Below are 16,187 nucleotides of genomic sequence, written 5' to 3'. Positions count from 1 at the left end.
TGGGATGTGAACCCTGGTCTCCAGAGTCATAGTCCAACGCTCAAACCACTACACCACACTGGCTCTCAAGGGATTGTCTCTTGAATCTCAGCTGCTTCAGGGTGGTTTATAATAATTTTAAATCACAGAACTAAAACACTGGTTACAAAAGTTACAAAAAAAATTACAAATAAAAACATTACTGTTGTTGTTGTTGTTGTTGTTGTTGTGTGCCTTCAAGTCATTTCCAACTTATGGTGAACATAAGGCATTCGCCTATCATCGGGTTTTCTTGGCAAGTTTCTTCAGAGGGGGTTTGCCATTGGCATCTTCTGAGGCTGAGAGTGTGTGACTTGTGAAAGTATGTGACTGAGCCGAGCTAGGATTCGAACCCTGGAGTACCAATATCCTAGTCCAGTGTTCAAACCACTACGCCACTCTGGATCTTACTAATTATAGATGGGTTTCCCCTGTCTACAAAAAGGGACACCCTAAACCACACTTGGGAGACAGCAGGTACAGGTTGGAGGCAATGTCATATGTTAAGTATTGAGAAGGGCGTTATTGTATTACTGTAATTGTGGTTTAAAAGTCATGTGTGATAATCTTCTCAGAGAGGCCACAAATCCCTGATTGAAAAGTAGCCAAGAGTCAATTACACCACAGAGTGAAATTTTAAGCGACAATCTTAATGTAATGTAGTCATTCCTTCATTGTGGGAGGAGGGATTAATTGTTATTGTTGTGTTCCTCGAAGTCATTTCTCACATAGGGCAGCCCTGAGGTGAACCTATCATGGGGTTTTCTTGGCAGAATTTGATCAGAGGGTGTTTGCCCTTGCCTTCCTCTGGGCTGGTGTAGTGGTTTGAGTGTTGGACTGAGTCTGGAGACTAGGGTTTGAATCCTGGCTTGGCCATGTAAACCCACTGGATGACCTTGGGCAAATCTCTCAACCACAGAGGATGGCCATGGCAAACCCCCTCTAAAGAAACCAGCCAAGAAATGATCATTTCGCCTTAGGGTCACCATAAGTTGGAAACAACTTGAAGTCCTGGTGGCACAGTGATTAAATGCCAGGACTACAGCCACAAGGTTGCGAGTTCGATCCCAGGGCTCCAGGGTTAACTCAGCCTTCCATCCTTTCATAGGTCAGTAAAATGAGTACCCAGCTTGTTGGGAGCAACTGGCTTACAGATTGTAAACTGCTTAAGAGTGTCCTGAGTTCACTGATAAGTGGTATAGAAATGTAAATACTATTGCTTGAAGGCACAGAACAACAACAATATAAATGGTTACTTCTCAGCTCTGGTATAGTAGAGCTGCTGTCATAACTTACCTTATACCAGACTGCAGCCCAGCTGCGGCCTCTGCCTGAAGATGAAAAGCAAAGGCTGAGATGCAAGCATGCACCTCTCTCACTCTCTAGCTCTGTGCTACCTATCTGACAACCCAAATGAAATCACATATTTACTGAAATGCGCACTGGAGCCACACTCTCATGTACTTCAGACTTCACTAGTAGTACCCTTGCCTGAAAGGCTGGCTACCACTGGCTTAGACGATATGCTTTTGGACTTCAAGGTATGATGAGTTGCTTATGTATATTAAACATAGGAATGAGAAAAGGAAAATAATGCAATTACTCACAGCTGCAACTACATGTTGTTGTTTATCGGAGTGGGGGATAACGTTTCTATTCCAATCCCACATGTGATGATTTCTTTGTATTATTATTTGTTGTTAACTGCCTTCAAGTTGACTTCAGCTTATAGCAACCCTATGAATAAGGACCTCCTATTGTCAACAACCCTGCTCAAGTCCTGCAGACTCAAAGCCATGGCTTCCCTGATTGTATCTATCCACTTGTAATGCAGTTTTTCTCTTTTCCTCCTTCCCTTCATCTTACCAAGTATGATTGTCTTTTCTAATGAGTCACGACTTCTCATGATACATAGCCAAAGTACGACAGTCTCGAATTTAGTCATCTTAGCTTCTAGAGAGAGTTCAAGCCTTATTTGCTCTAGGACCCATTAGTTTGTCTATTTAGCAGTCCTCAGGACCTATAGAACACTTTTCCATCACCACATTTCAAATGAGTTGATTCCTATCTGCTTTCTTCACTGTCCAGCTTCCACACCCACACACAGAAATGCGAGATATCATTGAAGGGATCATGCTAACTTTAGTATTCAATTATATATCATTACACTTGAAGACCTTGTCTAGTTGCTTCATAGCTGCCCTTCCAAGTTCTAGCCATCTTCTGATTTCCAGACTGCAGTCTCCATTCGATTAATGACCAAGGCATGGTATGGAAAATCTTGAACTATTTCAGTGTCTCCATCATCTCCATTAACATTATGTAAATCTTCCATTTTTGGTTTTCTTAATGTTCAACTTTCTTCCTTGACTTTCCTCAGTAAGCAGTCTTTGCTATTTTCCGCTAATAGTATGGTGTCATCTGCATATATTAAATTGTTGATCTTTCTCCCATTTTCATGCCTCCTCCTTCCAAATCCAGTCCTGCTTTGCATATTGTACTGCCTTTCTTTTAAAACAGGAGTCAGGGAAAGTACGGCCCTCTTGTTTAGCTACCAGTTCCCATCAGCCTTAGCCAGCAGGGGCATAGCCGGGGGGGGGGGGGGGGTGTCCGGATCCCCTTCCGTTTGATACAATGAATGGTGCGTGCCACTACGCCACCGCACCCAAGCCCCATTATAATGGTGATACTTAGTCTAGACCCCCCTTCCCAACATCCTGACTACCTCCCTGTAGCCAGTCTAGCCAACAGTGAGGAATCATGGGAGTTGACAGTCCAACAATATCAGCAGAGGTTTATGGTCCCTATAACTGTTTTAAGTGCTGGCTAGAGACAGTGGGCTGTAGTGATTTGAGCACTGGATTGGACCAAGGTTCAAATCCTTGCTTGGCCATGGAAACCTACTGGGTGATCATGGGCAAGTCACATTCTCTCAGTCTCTTCTTGCCAAGAAAAACTCACGATAGATTTGCTTTAGGGCCACTGTAAATCAGATACGACTTGCAGGTACACAACAAAAGAGAGGCTTCTCTGTAAGACCCCCGCCCCCCCCCCCCCCCCGGAAAAGGGGGAAATAGCCTAAGCCTTTCCCAAATCAGAAGAAAGAAAGGCACAAAGGGAGATAAAGAGCACCATTAGTTGATAAGGGAGGGCACAGGTGCCCCTTTGCTCCTTGCACCAGCATCTCGTTGTTCCTTGCACCAGCATCCCATCTTTTTCTCCCAATTTGGCTGCAATAGAGGAATGCCAGTAGTTGCTTAGCAACCTCCACACTCATTTTCTCCCTCCTTCAAAACAGGCCACCTATTTAATATGAGAAGAGCAACCAAAACATGAGAGAGAGGATAGTTAAGTATTTAGTGGAGGTTAGGTGCCTCACAGGAAGAAAGAAATTAAAACATTAGGAAGTTTACTGTCTCTCTGTCTCCTTTCACATGAGCTGCAGACAGCATTCAAGAAGGCAAGCAGATATGGCCCTAGAAAGCCAGGAATGGTGTGAGCCAGGAATACTGTTGACACCAGCCTCTCCTTTTCACCGCTAACATAAACCACACATTTCAGCTAGATAGGTAGGGTTCTCATATTCCAGTCCCTCTTATCCGGGCATCTAATTTGCATATTATGCAAATTATGATTATGTCTATTATCCATTTGCATAATTATTTTTCTACCCAAATGTTTCAACCTCAGTATGTATTTTGTGCATTTTGGTTGTCCACATAAAGGCATCCCTGTTTTGTGGATTTTGGATGTTACTGTACTTTGCCATATGGCCAACATGGCTACCCCTGAATATAATACCAAGCAAAAAGATCTTTTAAACTTCTTTTCCTGGGATTTACTGCTTCAAATTGGTCCAGCCGGCAGGGACATTTTCCAGGTTTTGTGGGACAAATGGCAACCCTATACATAGGAGATATTTCAAGGGCATACTTGCCTCTTTGGCAATAAAGTGGGAGCAAGGCTGGACCAAGACACTACTGTCTTGCTTGAGGTAAAAAAGCAAATGCCTCAGGCCCTCAGGTTAAGGGCCACAATATCCAAACCAAATTAAAGGATTTTTGGCAAATGAAACAGGAAATCCATTAGGCATCTCTCCACATTGCTGACAATGACAATGCCCTTTTGTGACACCCCAAATTTGCTCAAAGGTCTAACAAAGGGCCCATTCCCACTGGTGGCATGACCAGCATTTGAGGCCAGGTCTGCCACAGGGAAAACCTCTAGTACTAATTATACACTACTCATGTAACTTTTAACAAACAATGCAAAATTTTACTGCTCTTATCACTTGCATATATTTACTACTAACTGAAGTCCAAAAACACGTTGCAGTTTGAGACTGCTTTAACTGCCCTGGGTCAATGCTAGAGAATTCTGGGACTAATAGTTTTGTTAGACATGGTGTCCCCCCCCCCCCCACCTCTTCCCATTTCACACCATACAGACTCCTTAGTAGTGCTTCTTTGCACTAATATTATTTGTAAATCTTATTTCCCATATACCACTGAATGTAATACTAATAGTTGTGACATAAAAGACTAGCAAAATTAAAATTATACCTTCAAATTATACCATCATATGCACAACCTCAACGTATTTTCATATACATAGTGAAAATTTGGTTAAAATGTGATGTTTTAAAAGAAAAAAATTAAAAGAATAATTTTTAAACATTTCAATTTTAAAAAAAATAAAATAAATTGAAATTTGAAACTTTGATTTTTAAAAATTCCGGGGCCTCTCTTTTCTCCTCCCACTCTCACCATCTCCTAAAGCATTTTAAAGGAAAGCAGATTAATGCCATAGCCCCTTTCTGCCAAAAGGTAGGTGTTTGAGGAGCAGCGGTGTCACCCCCCCTTGGGGTGTCACCTGCTGTGGTCCGCACCCCCGTAGTGATGCCACTGAGGCATATCATCCCCCCCCCCCCCCCAAATTTGAAAAATGCCATCAGGGGAACAATTGTATATTGATAAGGTCCAGTAATTTTAAATATTGGATATAAGTCCATTCAAATAAGACATGAAGTCCTTTTAGACATGAAGGTTTTGATGCACTGATGCCAGGACTTAACTCCTCTAACATTAAAGGATAGAACTACTTATTATGCAATACACAGGATGCCATGTAAAATTGTTTCCTTATTGCTAAGTTCTCTCCCCTACTGCTTCAAGCCATTTTCCTCCCAGCCTGACCCTGACCAGAAGTGATGGATTTCCACTGGGTGGCACAGCTTAAATCTGTGTTTATCTGACAGTAAGTCTGTTTTACAGCTAAAAGAGATTCCCTTCTTTGCAGAAATGCTATTAAAATGGAGGTTGTCAAATGTTTTTCCCTCTGGAATCAATTCGTGAAAACTCATGGACTGGCATGAGACCTGAAAGCCTTTCTGAGAGCATAGTTTGGAGGGGGGGGGTACCCAATGATAAATGAAAAATTTAAACCAGGTGTAGGAAATATATAATCCTCCAGCCATTGAGCTGCAAATCCCATCATCCCTCAACATTGGCCATGCTGGCTGATAGTGATGCAATTCAATATACTGTATGGGGGATGAACAGGTTCCCCATCCCTGATCTGCAATTTGGCAAAATGTTTCAGGAACTTCAAAACCATTGTGTTCCTATATGGCAACTTTTATTATAGTTTCAATGTTGTAATATATTATGGCAGATGGGTATCATAAGCAAAGCTCTGTGGGCATATGCCCAAAAGAAAATCAAAAGTGAAACCATACATGAACATAAATGTTTTAAAAATTACTAATATTAACAGGATTTGGGGGGCAGTTGACCTAGGGAAAATGCATAGCAGATACCAATTGTTTTATTTTCCAAGTGGCAGGTACCAAGCAAACTAAAAAGCATTTTATCCTGCTATTTTAACTTAAATACATTAACCAGAAAACAAAGTAAAAACAAAAAGTAACATGCAGGCAGATTTTTAAAATTTTAAAGCTATAAATAATATGCCGTCATAATTGTGCATTTTCAGTAGTTTTAAATACAAAAAATGAAATGGTTCATCTGTCTCAAATGTATTTAAAGACTGTCTGATCCCTAAAGCAATACCTTTGTTTAATGAGCAAGACATATAAAATAATGGGTTTTTTTAAACAAAAGGTTAAATAGTTTGTAAGTAGTGGTTGTAGTAGTATCATTTGTGTGTATGACCAGAAAACTGCCACAAAGCATTATGAATGGCTAATTATAACTTTACATTGAAAGGTTTACACATACTTTCATGGTTGTAATGGTACACATTTTATAAAACTGAATACATTGGCTTTTCAAAAACAGATAAGAATTGCAGTGATAATCCATTCAGGTATATTTTAACAAATCACTGGTCTTGAATGTTTTCTGGAATCCATGGTCACTTTTTAAAGAAGTAACAGAGTTCCTTTCTTCTCATTATAGGTTTTCTTCAAATGTTGTCATAATGTCACTTTGTAAAGTCATATCAATGGTACCTGTAAGCTGTTTTTAAAAAATCAGAAGGGGAGGGGGAGAGATTTAAAACTGAATAAATTCACCAGAACTAGATTTGAAATAAAAATGCACTTGGATCTAGTTGTTCACTTTCTAACTGTATGTGCATGAGGGAATAACCGAACCCATGGCTGAAACTATAAGCTACAAAATCCCCATCAGTGATTTCAGATGCAGCCAACCTCATGATCAATGGAAACTTGCGGATCCAATGCCAGTGGGGTGGTAAAAAGGTTCTGTATTTTATTATAAACTTTAAAGGGGCTAACCAAAGTGCCTAATGTACTGAGAACACCTCAAATAAATTTCAGACTAAAACCAAGAGTAGACTCATCACCTCAGTGACATGGAATATGACAGCCTCATTAGAATATGCATTTCCCTATACCCCCAAGTGGCAGCCAATGATGTTGAATGCAGTAAAAAGATTCTTAGATTGGGACACTGAGCAAGACCTGAGTTGGGTGGAGGGATGGTGGTTGGATGGATGGATGGAAGAAAAGAAGGAACTTGATATTGCCTATCACTTGGGACAATCTCACTTCTTTATAATGTTTCCCTATGCACCAGGATTGCCCTTCCTATTAAAGCTAATGCAATATATTGCTTCACAAAGTTTAAACATGTAGTAACCAGTGAAACCTTCGCACAGTATCACACAATCAAAGCATCTCGTTAAACCTGTTACACTTACTACATGTATATGTGTGATTGTACACATATACATACCGAGTTAGGATGGAGGGGTGTGTGCATGAGCCAGACTGAGATTGGGGGGGGGGGGTTAAGTCTTAGCTCTTCTTTGCACTAATGGGAGTTTTCCTCCCATTGCAAATATAAGTTTTAGGGGATACCTATTCCAATTAGGACCATTGCTAGAGCAAAGCTCCACTCATATCATGGTCTCAATTTGATGAAATGCTGCCAATACTATTTTATTATTTTAAAAGTGCCCCTGGACTAACTATGTGACAATTACACATTTATGTTTAGTCCTCAGTATTATCCAACCTCTTTTAATAAGCTGGGTCTTCAAATAAGCCAATCAAATTTCATTTCCTTCATTAAAAATAAGACTCAGCTGTTGGAACAGATACTCATTGTTGCATTGTGTTAGGGAACTGTCTTGTTTGCACTGATTTATGTATCAGTTACTTACTGCTTCTCTCCTCCTGCGTTCTTGCTCCATTTTTCTTGCTAAGTTACGGTCCACAGCAAAATTCTGTGGTGAACATGGTTGCTCTTTGATAAGCATTGCTCCTTTTGCAGGTGAAGAACTTCCTTTTACTATAGGGGACTTCAAATTTGTCTGTCCATTGTTCCTAAAATGTATATATACATATATGTCTATAAGCAGATACTACTTCTAAAGACATAAATGTGCAAAAGCAATCAATAAATTATAATCAGCAATGATCCAGTACAGTAATTCCCAAACCATGTGCCACAATACGGAGTGGAGCATGCCTTTAAAAGATTACAATATTGAATACATCCACCAATCTATGCTTCTTGGAGCAGAGAAGTGCCACAGTTCATTCATTCCCCATCCATTCTTCCACCTCTCAAGATAAGGGCAGCAATAACCTGAGGGAGGGAGTAGAGGATTCATTGAACAAGCTCCAAATAACACCTGAAGGGAATGGAGAAACTGCAGAACCACTTGCATGGATCCCTCCACATCCAAGTCCTGAGTAACTGGAAGGAGCAGGACACTGGGAAGTAATGCACTGCCAATAAGCTTCTGAAATTCAGAATTCAAAGTGTTGGCAATTACAAACTGTCCTAAACAGTTTGGGACCTCAATACTTAAAAGCACAGCTTTCCATACAAACACCTGCCTGCCCTGAGATCTGCTGCATTATTAGTAAGGGCAATATGTTGTGGGAGGATGCTGAAGAGGGCCTTCTCTTCTTTGACATTGCAGTTGTGGACTATCCTCCTTTTGGAGGCCCAATTGCCTTCATTCCAGTGCCAAGTAAAAATGTAGCTGTTCATTAAAGCCTTTGAGGCCTAATTGGTTTTACATAAACACTGATGTGACCATGGTTTTAAATCACTATAAATCATTTAACCAGTTTTAATCTGTCTTTTAAATTGGCTAAATAATAAAATTATAGCCTTTAAAAGTAATGAGGTTGGATTCATTGTACACTGCCCTGAGATCTTTGGTTAGTGGGCAGAATATAAATATTTTAATAAATAAGATGTTATTGTTGTTGTTGTTGTTGTTAAGATATATCCCACCTTTCTCCCAGTATAGGGACTCAAGGCAGCTACCAACAAATTTAAAATAGTAGTTTAAAAACAATACAGAAGCATTTTAAAAAGGCCTCGGGCTGGAGAGAAACAGGAACACAATTTAATATAAATAAAATAAATGCCTACCCTCTATTGTGGGAACTATATTGTTGTTGCTGCTGCTGGAAACTGTGTAGAGATCAACAGTCTGTATATACCCTGACCATTGTTCTTGTTTTTATGTGCTTTCAAGTTTTTTCCATCTTTGCCTGTGTTGAATATACAGTGTGAGGATTTGTATAGGTTTTCCCAGCTTCTTAAGTTAAGAATAGGCTAGGGAACTCTGGAGATGGGTAGGGGGAGTAGTAGCATGGGGAGGATACCCCATGACTGTTCTTCCTTCAATATAAAAACAGTGATCAGCACTTTTAAAAAAGTTGTGGCTACTGTAACATAGAACCAGTGTGGTAAAGAGGTTTGAATGTTGGGCTAAGACTCTAGGAGACCCAGGTTCTTATCCCAACTCAGCCATGGAAACTTGTTGGGTGACCTTGGGCAAAATTCATTTTCTCAGCCTGAGATGACGGAGATGGCAAACCTCCTCTGATAACATCTTACAAAGAATATCCTAGGATAGAGTCCCCATAAACCGAAGCTTACTTGAAGGTACATAACAAAGACTGTACTCTGTAATTGCCTTAATCAAGATAGCTCAACACCATATATGTAAGTGCAGAGCAAATCATGCCTTTAAGTCTGGGCCCCCTGCCACTGTGGCCCCTCATCAAAGTTATCAAAGACACCAATCCATTTGTTTGTTTTCTGCTCATGATCTTACATAGTTATGCATGTGGACAGTTTGGAAGGGCTATAGTTATGGTTTATTTTAAATTTTATTAGCAAAGCGGTAGCCATGTTATTACCATAAACCTGAACTGAGTGCTTGTTTCTAGCCAGATTTTCTGCATTGCCCTAAAATATACATGGACACACACCAAATAAAGGTAAACCTGAAAAGGATATTCAGTGTTGCTGTTTTACCAGAATGCTAACTTGCTGGTTGGCATTATTTCCCCTGAAAGAGGAACCAGCCACAAAACAACTCAGCTGGAAACTTTTCAATATGCAGGTAGTTAAATGGACATGTGAAATACAGCTTTTCAATTTAATTATATGGAATTACAAACCTCTCTTTTTCCTGAGGGAGGATTTTTGGTTTCCTCTCAGCTTGCTCCAATTGCCTTCTTCTTTCCTTTGCCCACTCATTTTCTTCTTTTTCTAGTGCCGCTTTTTGGAACTGCCTAAAGCTTTCGCTGGAAGATTTGATTGGGACTGGAGCAGGTATTAGTTTACCTAAACTTGTCCAAGAATCTGCATGCTTGACTTTTATGTCCTGGAATTTAAAAAACAACAACAAAAAGAGGTGGTTCTCATTTGTAAACATAAACAGATAAACTTTCCACTGCCAATAGGAATGCAAAACTAAAATAGGGATTTATTTAAAAAAATAATCATGATGTCTTGATGAATCCATCAAAGCTTGCCTTGGTTTGAGAGTGAACTACATAACCTGCACATGGATGTAACATAACAAATCTAACGCAACTCATTCCTCTGCTCTTAGATGAAGCAACTTGAGTGGGCATGATTTAATTATGGGGGAAAACACAAATACTTCCAGACAATAAGTTGAGGAAACCCCAATTATCTGTAGGTTATCTGATATGTGCACTGAACTTGTGATGGCTTGTACTCATTATGGCCTCTGCTTTCACAATTTGAGACACCCCCCACATGCATTATGGATCTGTAGTTTCACTTTTTTAAAGGGTACAGCTAGAGAGGGGCAGAATTTAATTATGCCTGCCAGCAAGTCATCTATTCTTGTGTCTCTCATGAGTGTATGTGATATCATTCCCATGCTTTGGAGGAAAATGTGAACAGGAGGTACCAATTTCACAAAACAGATGTCCATTTTATGTGGAGTCTCATTTCTCCTTTCTCTGTGGAAGTTATTTTTTAACTAGGTTATGTTGTTTTTGACCATTTTGAGGGGAAAACTGCCCCCTGCAACACATATGATGCATGCCCAGAAGCCCTTTTTGGCATTTGTCAGCACCGTGGCTCATAACTGCTGAAAGAAACATAAAACATATGAAGTATGGGCCATGCACATGTTTTTAAAACTCTTGTGTACGCACCCAGGGCCAGCTGGGATTCCTAGATACAGATGTAGTTTAGAGATAGGCCTACTTTCAGCTATTGCAATTTGGCAGGGACATTACTGATTAAAGGCTGCCCCTTTAAAAATGCTTTTTAAATGCCTTGTCTTCCTCCCACTTCTCCTTGCTTACTTCAGTTGCTGATGACAAAGGGGGAAAGTGAGCAGAAGAGAGGAACTGGGACATTTTTAAAGCAACTGAAAAAATGTGACTACTGAGGATTAATCTATTACCCCTGAGTTTGAAGTGCAAAAGTTCTTAGCTTAGCAGGGAAGAAGAGAGGAGGAATCTTGCTCTTCCCTGTAGGCTCAGGCAAAAGTAAATTGTTACAGCATTTCCTAGCTACTGCATTCCTGCTCTTTAATAACTTTCCCCATTTTGACCACATTCTGGCATTGCTTGGCCACACATTTCTGAGTTTTCACCTGCAAAAGTTGGATAGTATGCTACTGGCCTCGTGTACCTGTGTTTTATAACACTTAAGATATTAGACAGACCAACAGATAATACAAAACAGAAGCAAGCAAAGCCATTTTAGACATGACAGCTTCCCACCAGAAAACAACTGAAAAATACTGTGACAATAACAGCAGTACATTGGATATGTTTATTTGTATTAGAACTTGTCCACTATTCTTGCACTGTTCACTACACACACCCCTATACCCTGTACTCACTGTTAAATTTTAATTCCCTCATTCCAAGCACTGCTAATGGCTTTCCTCACAAGCATGGAAAGTGTACAAGGCACCAAACCAACTGAGGACAACCTTTTGCATCCAGAAGCAGCCCAAATGAATCGTATGTTACTGTATTTTAAATTTCTAACCAAGCTTTGTTAGAATCTAGCCCTTTTCTCAACCCCCAGATGCACATGGCAGATGGCTGCTACTATTCATTGCTAAGGGAAATAGTCTGCACATGCTCAGATGCTCCCTTGTAAGTATTTCAGATGTTTGTTCAGACATTCAGATTCTGGGCCACGCTCTGGCATGAAAGAACAGAAGAGTGGCCAATGCCATTTCTGTGTATCTATTTATTGGTAAATCCCGGAAACACCATCACTCCAAACAGCACAAGATAAGCAGTCCACCAAGGTAATATATAAGCTTTTTAAAACATCTATGTCATGTGACTGATCTCGAGCATTTACCTCTAAATTGATTATTGGCTAATATCAATTGGCTTTCGGAGTGAAACATAATCATAGCAATATGTAGAAATTTTATAATGAATTGAATTGTGAAAGCCATTCTTCCAGGGAACAAGAACTAACTGTAGAGAAATTACTAATACAGTGTTGAACAGGTAGCAGTTTGATACTTACACTGCTGAAAAGAGGCTTCTAATTAATGTTGCCAAATAGGCCTTACCTCTGAGGAAATATATACAGAAGGACTCTGACTCTGCTGGACAACATAAGCACTGTATTAAATGCCAGCTGGCCTGGAACCAATGTTTTGTTTCTATTGCCTGATGACTACGCGAAAGCAGTGCCTCGTAATACAGATAAGGGGACTGATGGGCAGAAAAAAAAAGCCAGGCTGCACTTTAAAGAGACCACTTTCCAAAGCACAGAAAGTTTGAATCTACTGCATTTCTGGAGCTGCCTTTTTAACTCCTGCAACCGAGTGCTGAGAGGGAAAAACAATGGTGCTTGGCTGGTAGAGAGAGAGCAAAGGAGTGGGAGTGATCTGACCCCCTGCACCTTAATCCCTTCCTCCTGGATGCCCCGAATGGCATTGGGAGCAAGTTCCCATTGGTGGCACCCTGATAAAACCTGGTGTTTTGGAAAAGAAACGGGGAAAACTCAATCGGGGAAAAACCGGTTTAAGGGGGATTTGTGCCAACTCTGCTTGAATTAGAGTCGGGAAAAATCAGCTCAAGTGTGAATTACCTAAGGATGCTAGGTCCATCCTAAGAGATGTTCATTAGATTTCCCTTTGAACAATAATAAAAGTCAAATTGATTACTTTTGTGATTTTAAAAACGTGATAGTAGGTCATGTAGCTGGATTAATTATGTAACCAGGTTGCCTCTATGCCCATAATTTATGCCACTTTTAAAATTTCATTCATACTCTCATTCAACAATGAAATTATTTTACAATTATTCAAGAGATAATATATCCAAAGTCACTGCTTCATCTGATGTTACAATAGTATCTGCAGAGAATTTCAATGACTATCCCATACTGTTTTACAGCTAGATATTTTGTGCATGAGTGTACTGGACAATATCTTCTCCCCCCCCCCCCCCCCCATTGCTCTGTTGATGCTATCTGTAGGGTTTGACAACATTTCACCAATAAAATACTGGCTGCTGTTAACATATAGTATATAATTCTTTTCACATTCTTGGAGAATACTTTTCAGGAGTTTAGCTGTGATTCACAACCTCTAAAAGTCTGACCAAATATGTCTAGTAATTTATAGTAAAAGTATAAACCATAAATAAAGAAAGGTATTGCTCTGGTTCCTGCATCTCCTACACAAAGCTGCAGGAACCATTTTAGATAGTCTAATTTGCTTATAGTAACAAAATTAAATTGTGTAGAATTTTATACACGTTTTCTCTTGACTTTTCATCCAGTACTTCCCAGCACAAGTTTAGACATATGCATGCTCACTGCTCATCTAGTATTCTTACACTAAGATCTTGCTCCCATTTCTGTTTTCTATTCAGCATCTTAGTATAAAACGTCTGACTTATAGATATAGATAGCATGGAAATTGAGAACTAGATATTTTATGTAGCTGAACAACCAAAGCTGTAGTGCCTCTAGATTTTAAATTTCTAAATCCTGTCATGTTTTTTCTGAAGTCATGCATGCACAGCATGGCTAGTCACCATGCACCAATTCAAGCCATATTGATGAAGACATGTGGCCTTGGTTTCAAACCTAATCACCAGACAGCCTTAGTTTGAAAAACTCCCACACTTGCAAATAAATTAGCTCACAAAAGGCTCTCTGATTTTAGGCATCAACATTATATATATATATATATATATATATCCCAAAAGGCGGCATGTTATTACCTTTGCTATAGTAATTTGAGGTTTAGCATCTCTTTTTTTCTCTCCGTCACATTTATCAGAGCAGCTTGTTGGAACAGTGGCATGTGTTGAATCAGTCATGTGTTGCCCACACGGACCATCTGGAAAACTACTCTTTGGTTCTGGAATGTAAACAAGGTAGTGAGTTTCCAGGGTGGGGGCACCGAACAGCTCTGTAAAATCTCTTGTTATTAGATTCTTTAAAACTGTACCGAAAGTTTTTCAGTTTAGGCACTTCTTATCAGTCTTAATTCACAGAAAATGTTTCTACTGTTTCTATTCTTAGAAGGTTGCATTTGTCTTTTGTTTACTTTGCACAATTTCCAAGGAAGCAGAAGGGCAAGAACTCCCCTTGTGGCGACAGTGTTCTGTTTTCAGAAGCCTGCTTGAATGTAGGAGATACACATTTTCCGTTATTCATTTTCTGTTCCCCACCTCCATCTTAACAGGGACCATTTTGTCTCCTGTGATGCTCTTTTCCAGGCTCCCCAGAGAAGAAGAGCTTGTTACTGTGTAACCCTACATTTCCAGTATAGCTGTCTGCTTCCACCTTCTCCAAAAAGATAGATCACCCTCCAACCCTGTTGGTGGTATAATCTCCCATTCTACTTTCAGAGTTTAGGTACTCCAAGTAATTGAATACTTTTAAAAATTGCTATTTTGGCAAAACAATTTCTGGATAATAATAATAATAATAATAATAATAATAATAATAATAATGTTTATTTATATACTGCTTTTCCAAATTAGATCAAAGCGGTGTACAACAGGAAGTACAATACAAAGTAATGTGATAAGTCACAACTCATGGCGTACTTCTTATATTTATATGGCAAAGCCTTCTGAGCTACTGACAGAGAATCCTCAAAAAGAGTAAGTGTGGGGCTATTTCCTCTACGATATCCATTCCTAAGCAGGTAAGTTTACAAAAACTGAGTTAAAAGTAGTTCATCTGTTTGCAGAGCTGAGATTATAGGAAGCCCTCTTCTGAACACTACTACTATTGCAAGACAGCTCCTTGAAAATCTTGTCCATGGGGATCTCTGCTCCCACAGATTCAGACAAAGGCCTGAATAGGGCTCTGGTGTTAGATAAATAAGCTGAATTACCTATAAAAACTTAATTTTTAAAAAATGTATTAATAAACATCACATGGCATAACATAATCAATAAAATTAAATAAATGTACAAACATTTTGAAGGTTATTTTCCAATTATTCCACATAGTATATTCCTTCAGATCTTCCTGTTCTAACTATGCTTGGTGTTTGCATATATTACTCTTACTGTCCTTTGTTCCTAATATTACACCTTCTCGATTCTACCTTCAATAATTCGACCAATCTAGTTTTCTAGTATATATACATGTAATAATTATTTTTCAATAGTCTTTGAAACAAATAATTGACATTTCTCCCTATATGTTACTTAGATATGTCATTACTGGATCCTAATTTTCAACAAATCTTCCTAGACTTTCGTATTTCATTAAACATGCACATTTACTTAATTCTGCCATCTCAAGCAATTTTAGTAACCAATCTTGTAACAAAGGGATTGAACTCTCTCTCCATTTCTAAGCAATAACCATTTTGCTGCCATATTTATTGAATTCTATTCCTTCATCCATCATTCCCAATAGATATAATTCTGTTTTTTATTTTCAAATTCAAAATTTCTTCAATCGCTTTATGTATAGAATTCCAATATTCTTCAATTTTCTTACAAGTCCACCATTCATAATACAGTGTTCCTACTTCATTTCGACATTTCTAGCATTTATTACTTGTATTTTATACATTTTTGATACTTTCTCTGGTGAAAGGTACCATCTGTAATGCATTTTAAAAATGTTTTTTCTAATATTCTGTCAAGTTGAAATTTTTCTCACTTTTTCTATACTTTCCCCCCACTTCTCCAATTTGACTGAATAACCAAAGTTTTGAGTCCAATTTATCATTGGGTCCTTTATAACTTCTTCTTCTATAACCCATTTAAGAAGGATTTTGCAAATTTTTGATAAAATTTTCTTATCATCCCTTATTAATACTTTTTCCAATTCTATCATATCATTTTTATTCCATGATTCTTTATTTCTATTTTCAGATTTTCTTTCAATTGTTTATAAAGAAACCAATGACACAGAATTCCCTCCTCT

The 16,187-nt window shown here is 38.9% G+C and overlaps 1 protein-coding gene across 2 annotated transcripts in view; it reads right to left on the bottom strand.

Annotated features, from left to right (window-relative positions):
• Nucleotides 1-6,060: 6,060 nt before the first annotated feature.
• The window catches only part of LOC149316473 (bromodomain testis-specific protein-like), a 34,905-nt gene continuing 24,778 nt past the window's right edge, over nucleotides 6,061-16,187 (bottom strand). For both annotated transcript variants that reach the window (XM_089515599.1, XM_089515598.1), the window contains exons 17-20: nucleotides 14,012-14,151; nucleotides 9,938-10,143; nucleotides 7,669-7,831; nucleotides 6,061-6,497 (exon numbers count right to left, since the gene is read on the bottom strand). In XM_089515599.1, coding sequence (XP_089371725.1) covers nucleotides 6,432-6,497; nucleotides 7,669-7,831; nucleotides 9,938-10,143; nucleotides 14,012-14,151 — 575 coding nt within the window. In that variant the 3' untranslated portion in view covers nucleotides 6,061-6,431. The remainder of the gene's footprint in view (nucleotides 6,498-7,668; nucleotides 7,832-9,937; nucleotides 10,144-14,011; nucleotides 14,152-16,187) is intronic.

The sequence above is a fragment of the Sceloporus occidentalis genome, unplaced genomic scaffold (genome assembly GCF_023333645.1).
Source record: "Sceloporus occidentalis isolate IW3139 unplaced genomic scaffold, rSceOcc1.0.p SCAF_3, whole genome shotgun sequence".
In the NCBI taxonomy this organism is placed as follows: domain Eukaryota; kingdom Metazoa; phylum Chordata; class Lepidosauria; order Squamata; family Phrynosomatidae; genus Sceloporus; species Sceloporus occidentalis.
Note: the sequence above shows the minus strand (reverse complement) of the source record. Positions and strands in the feature narration are given on the sequence as shown.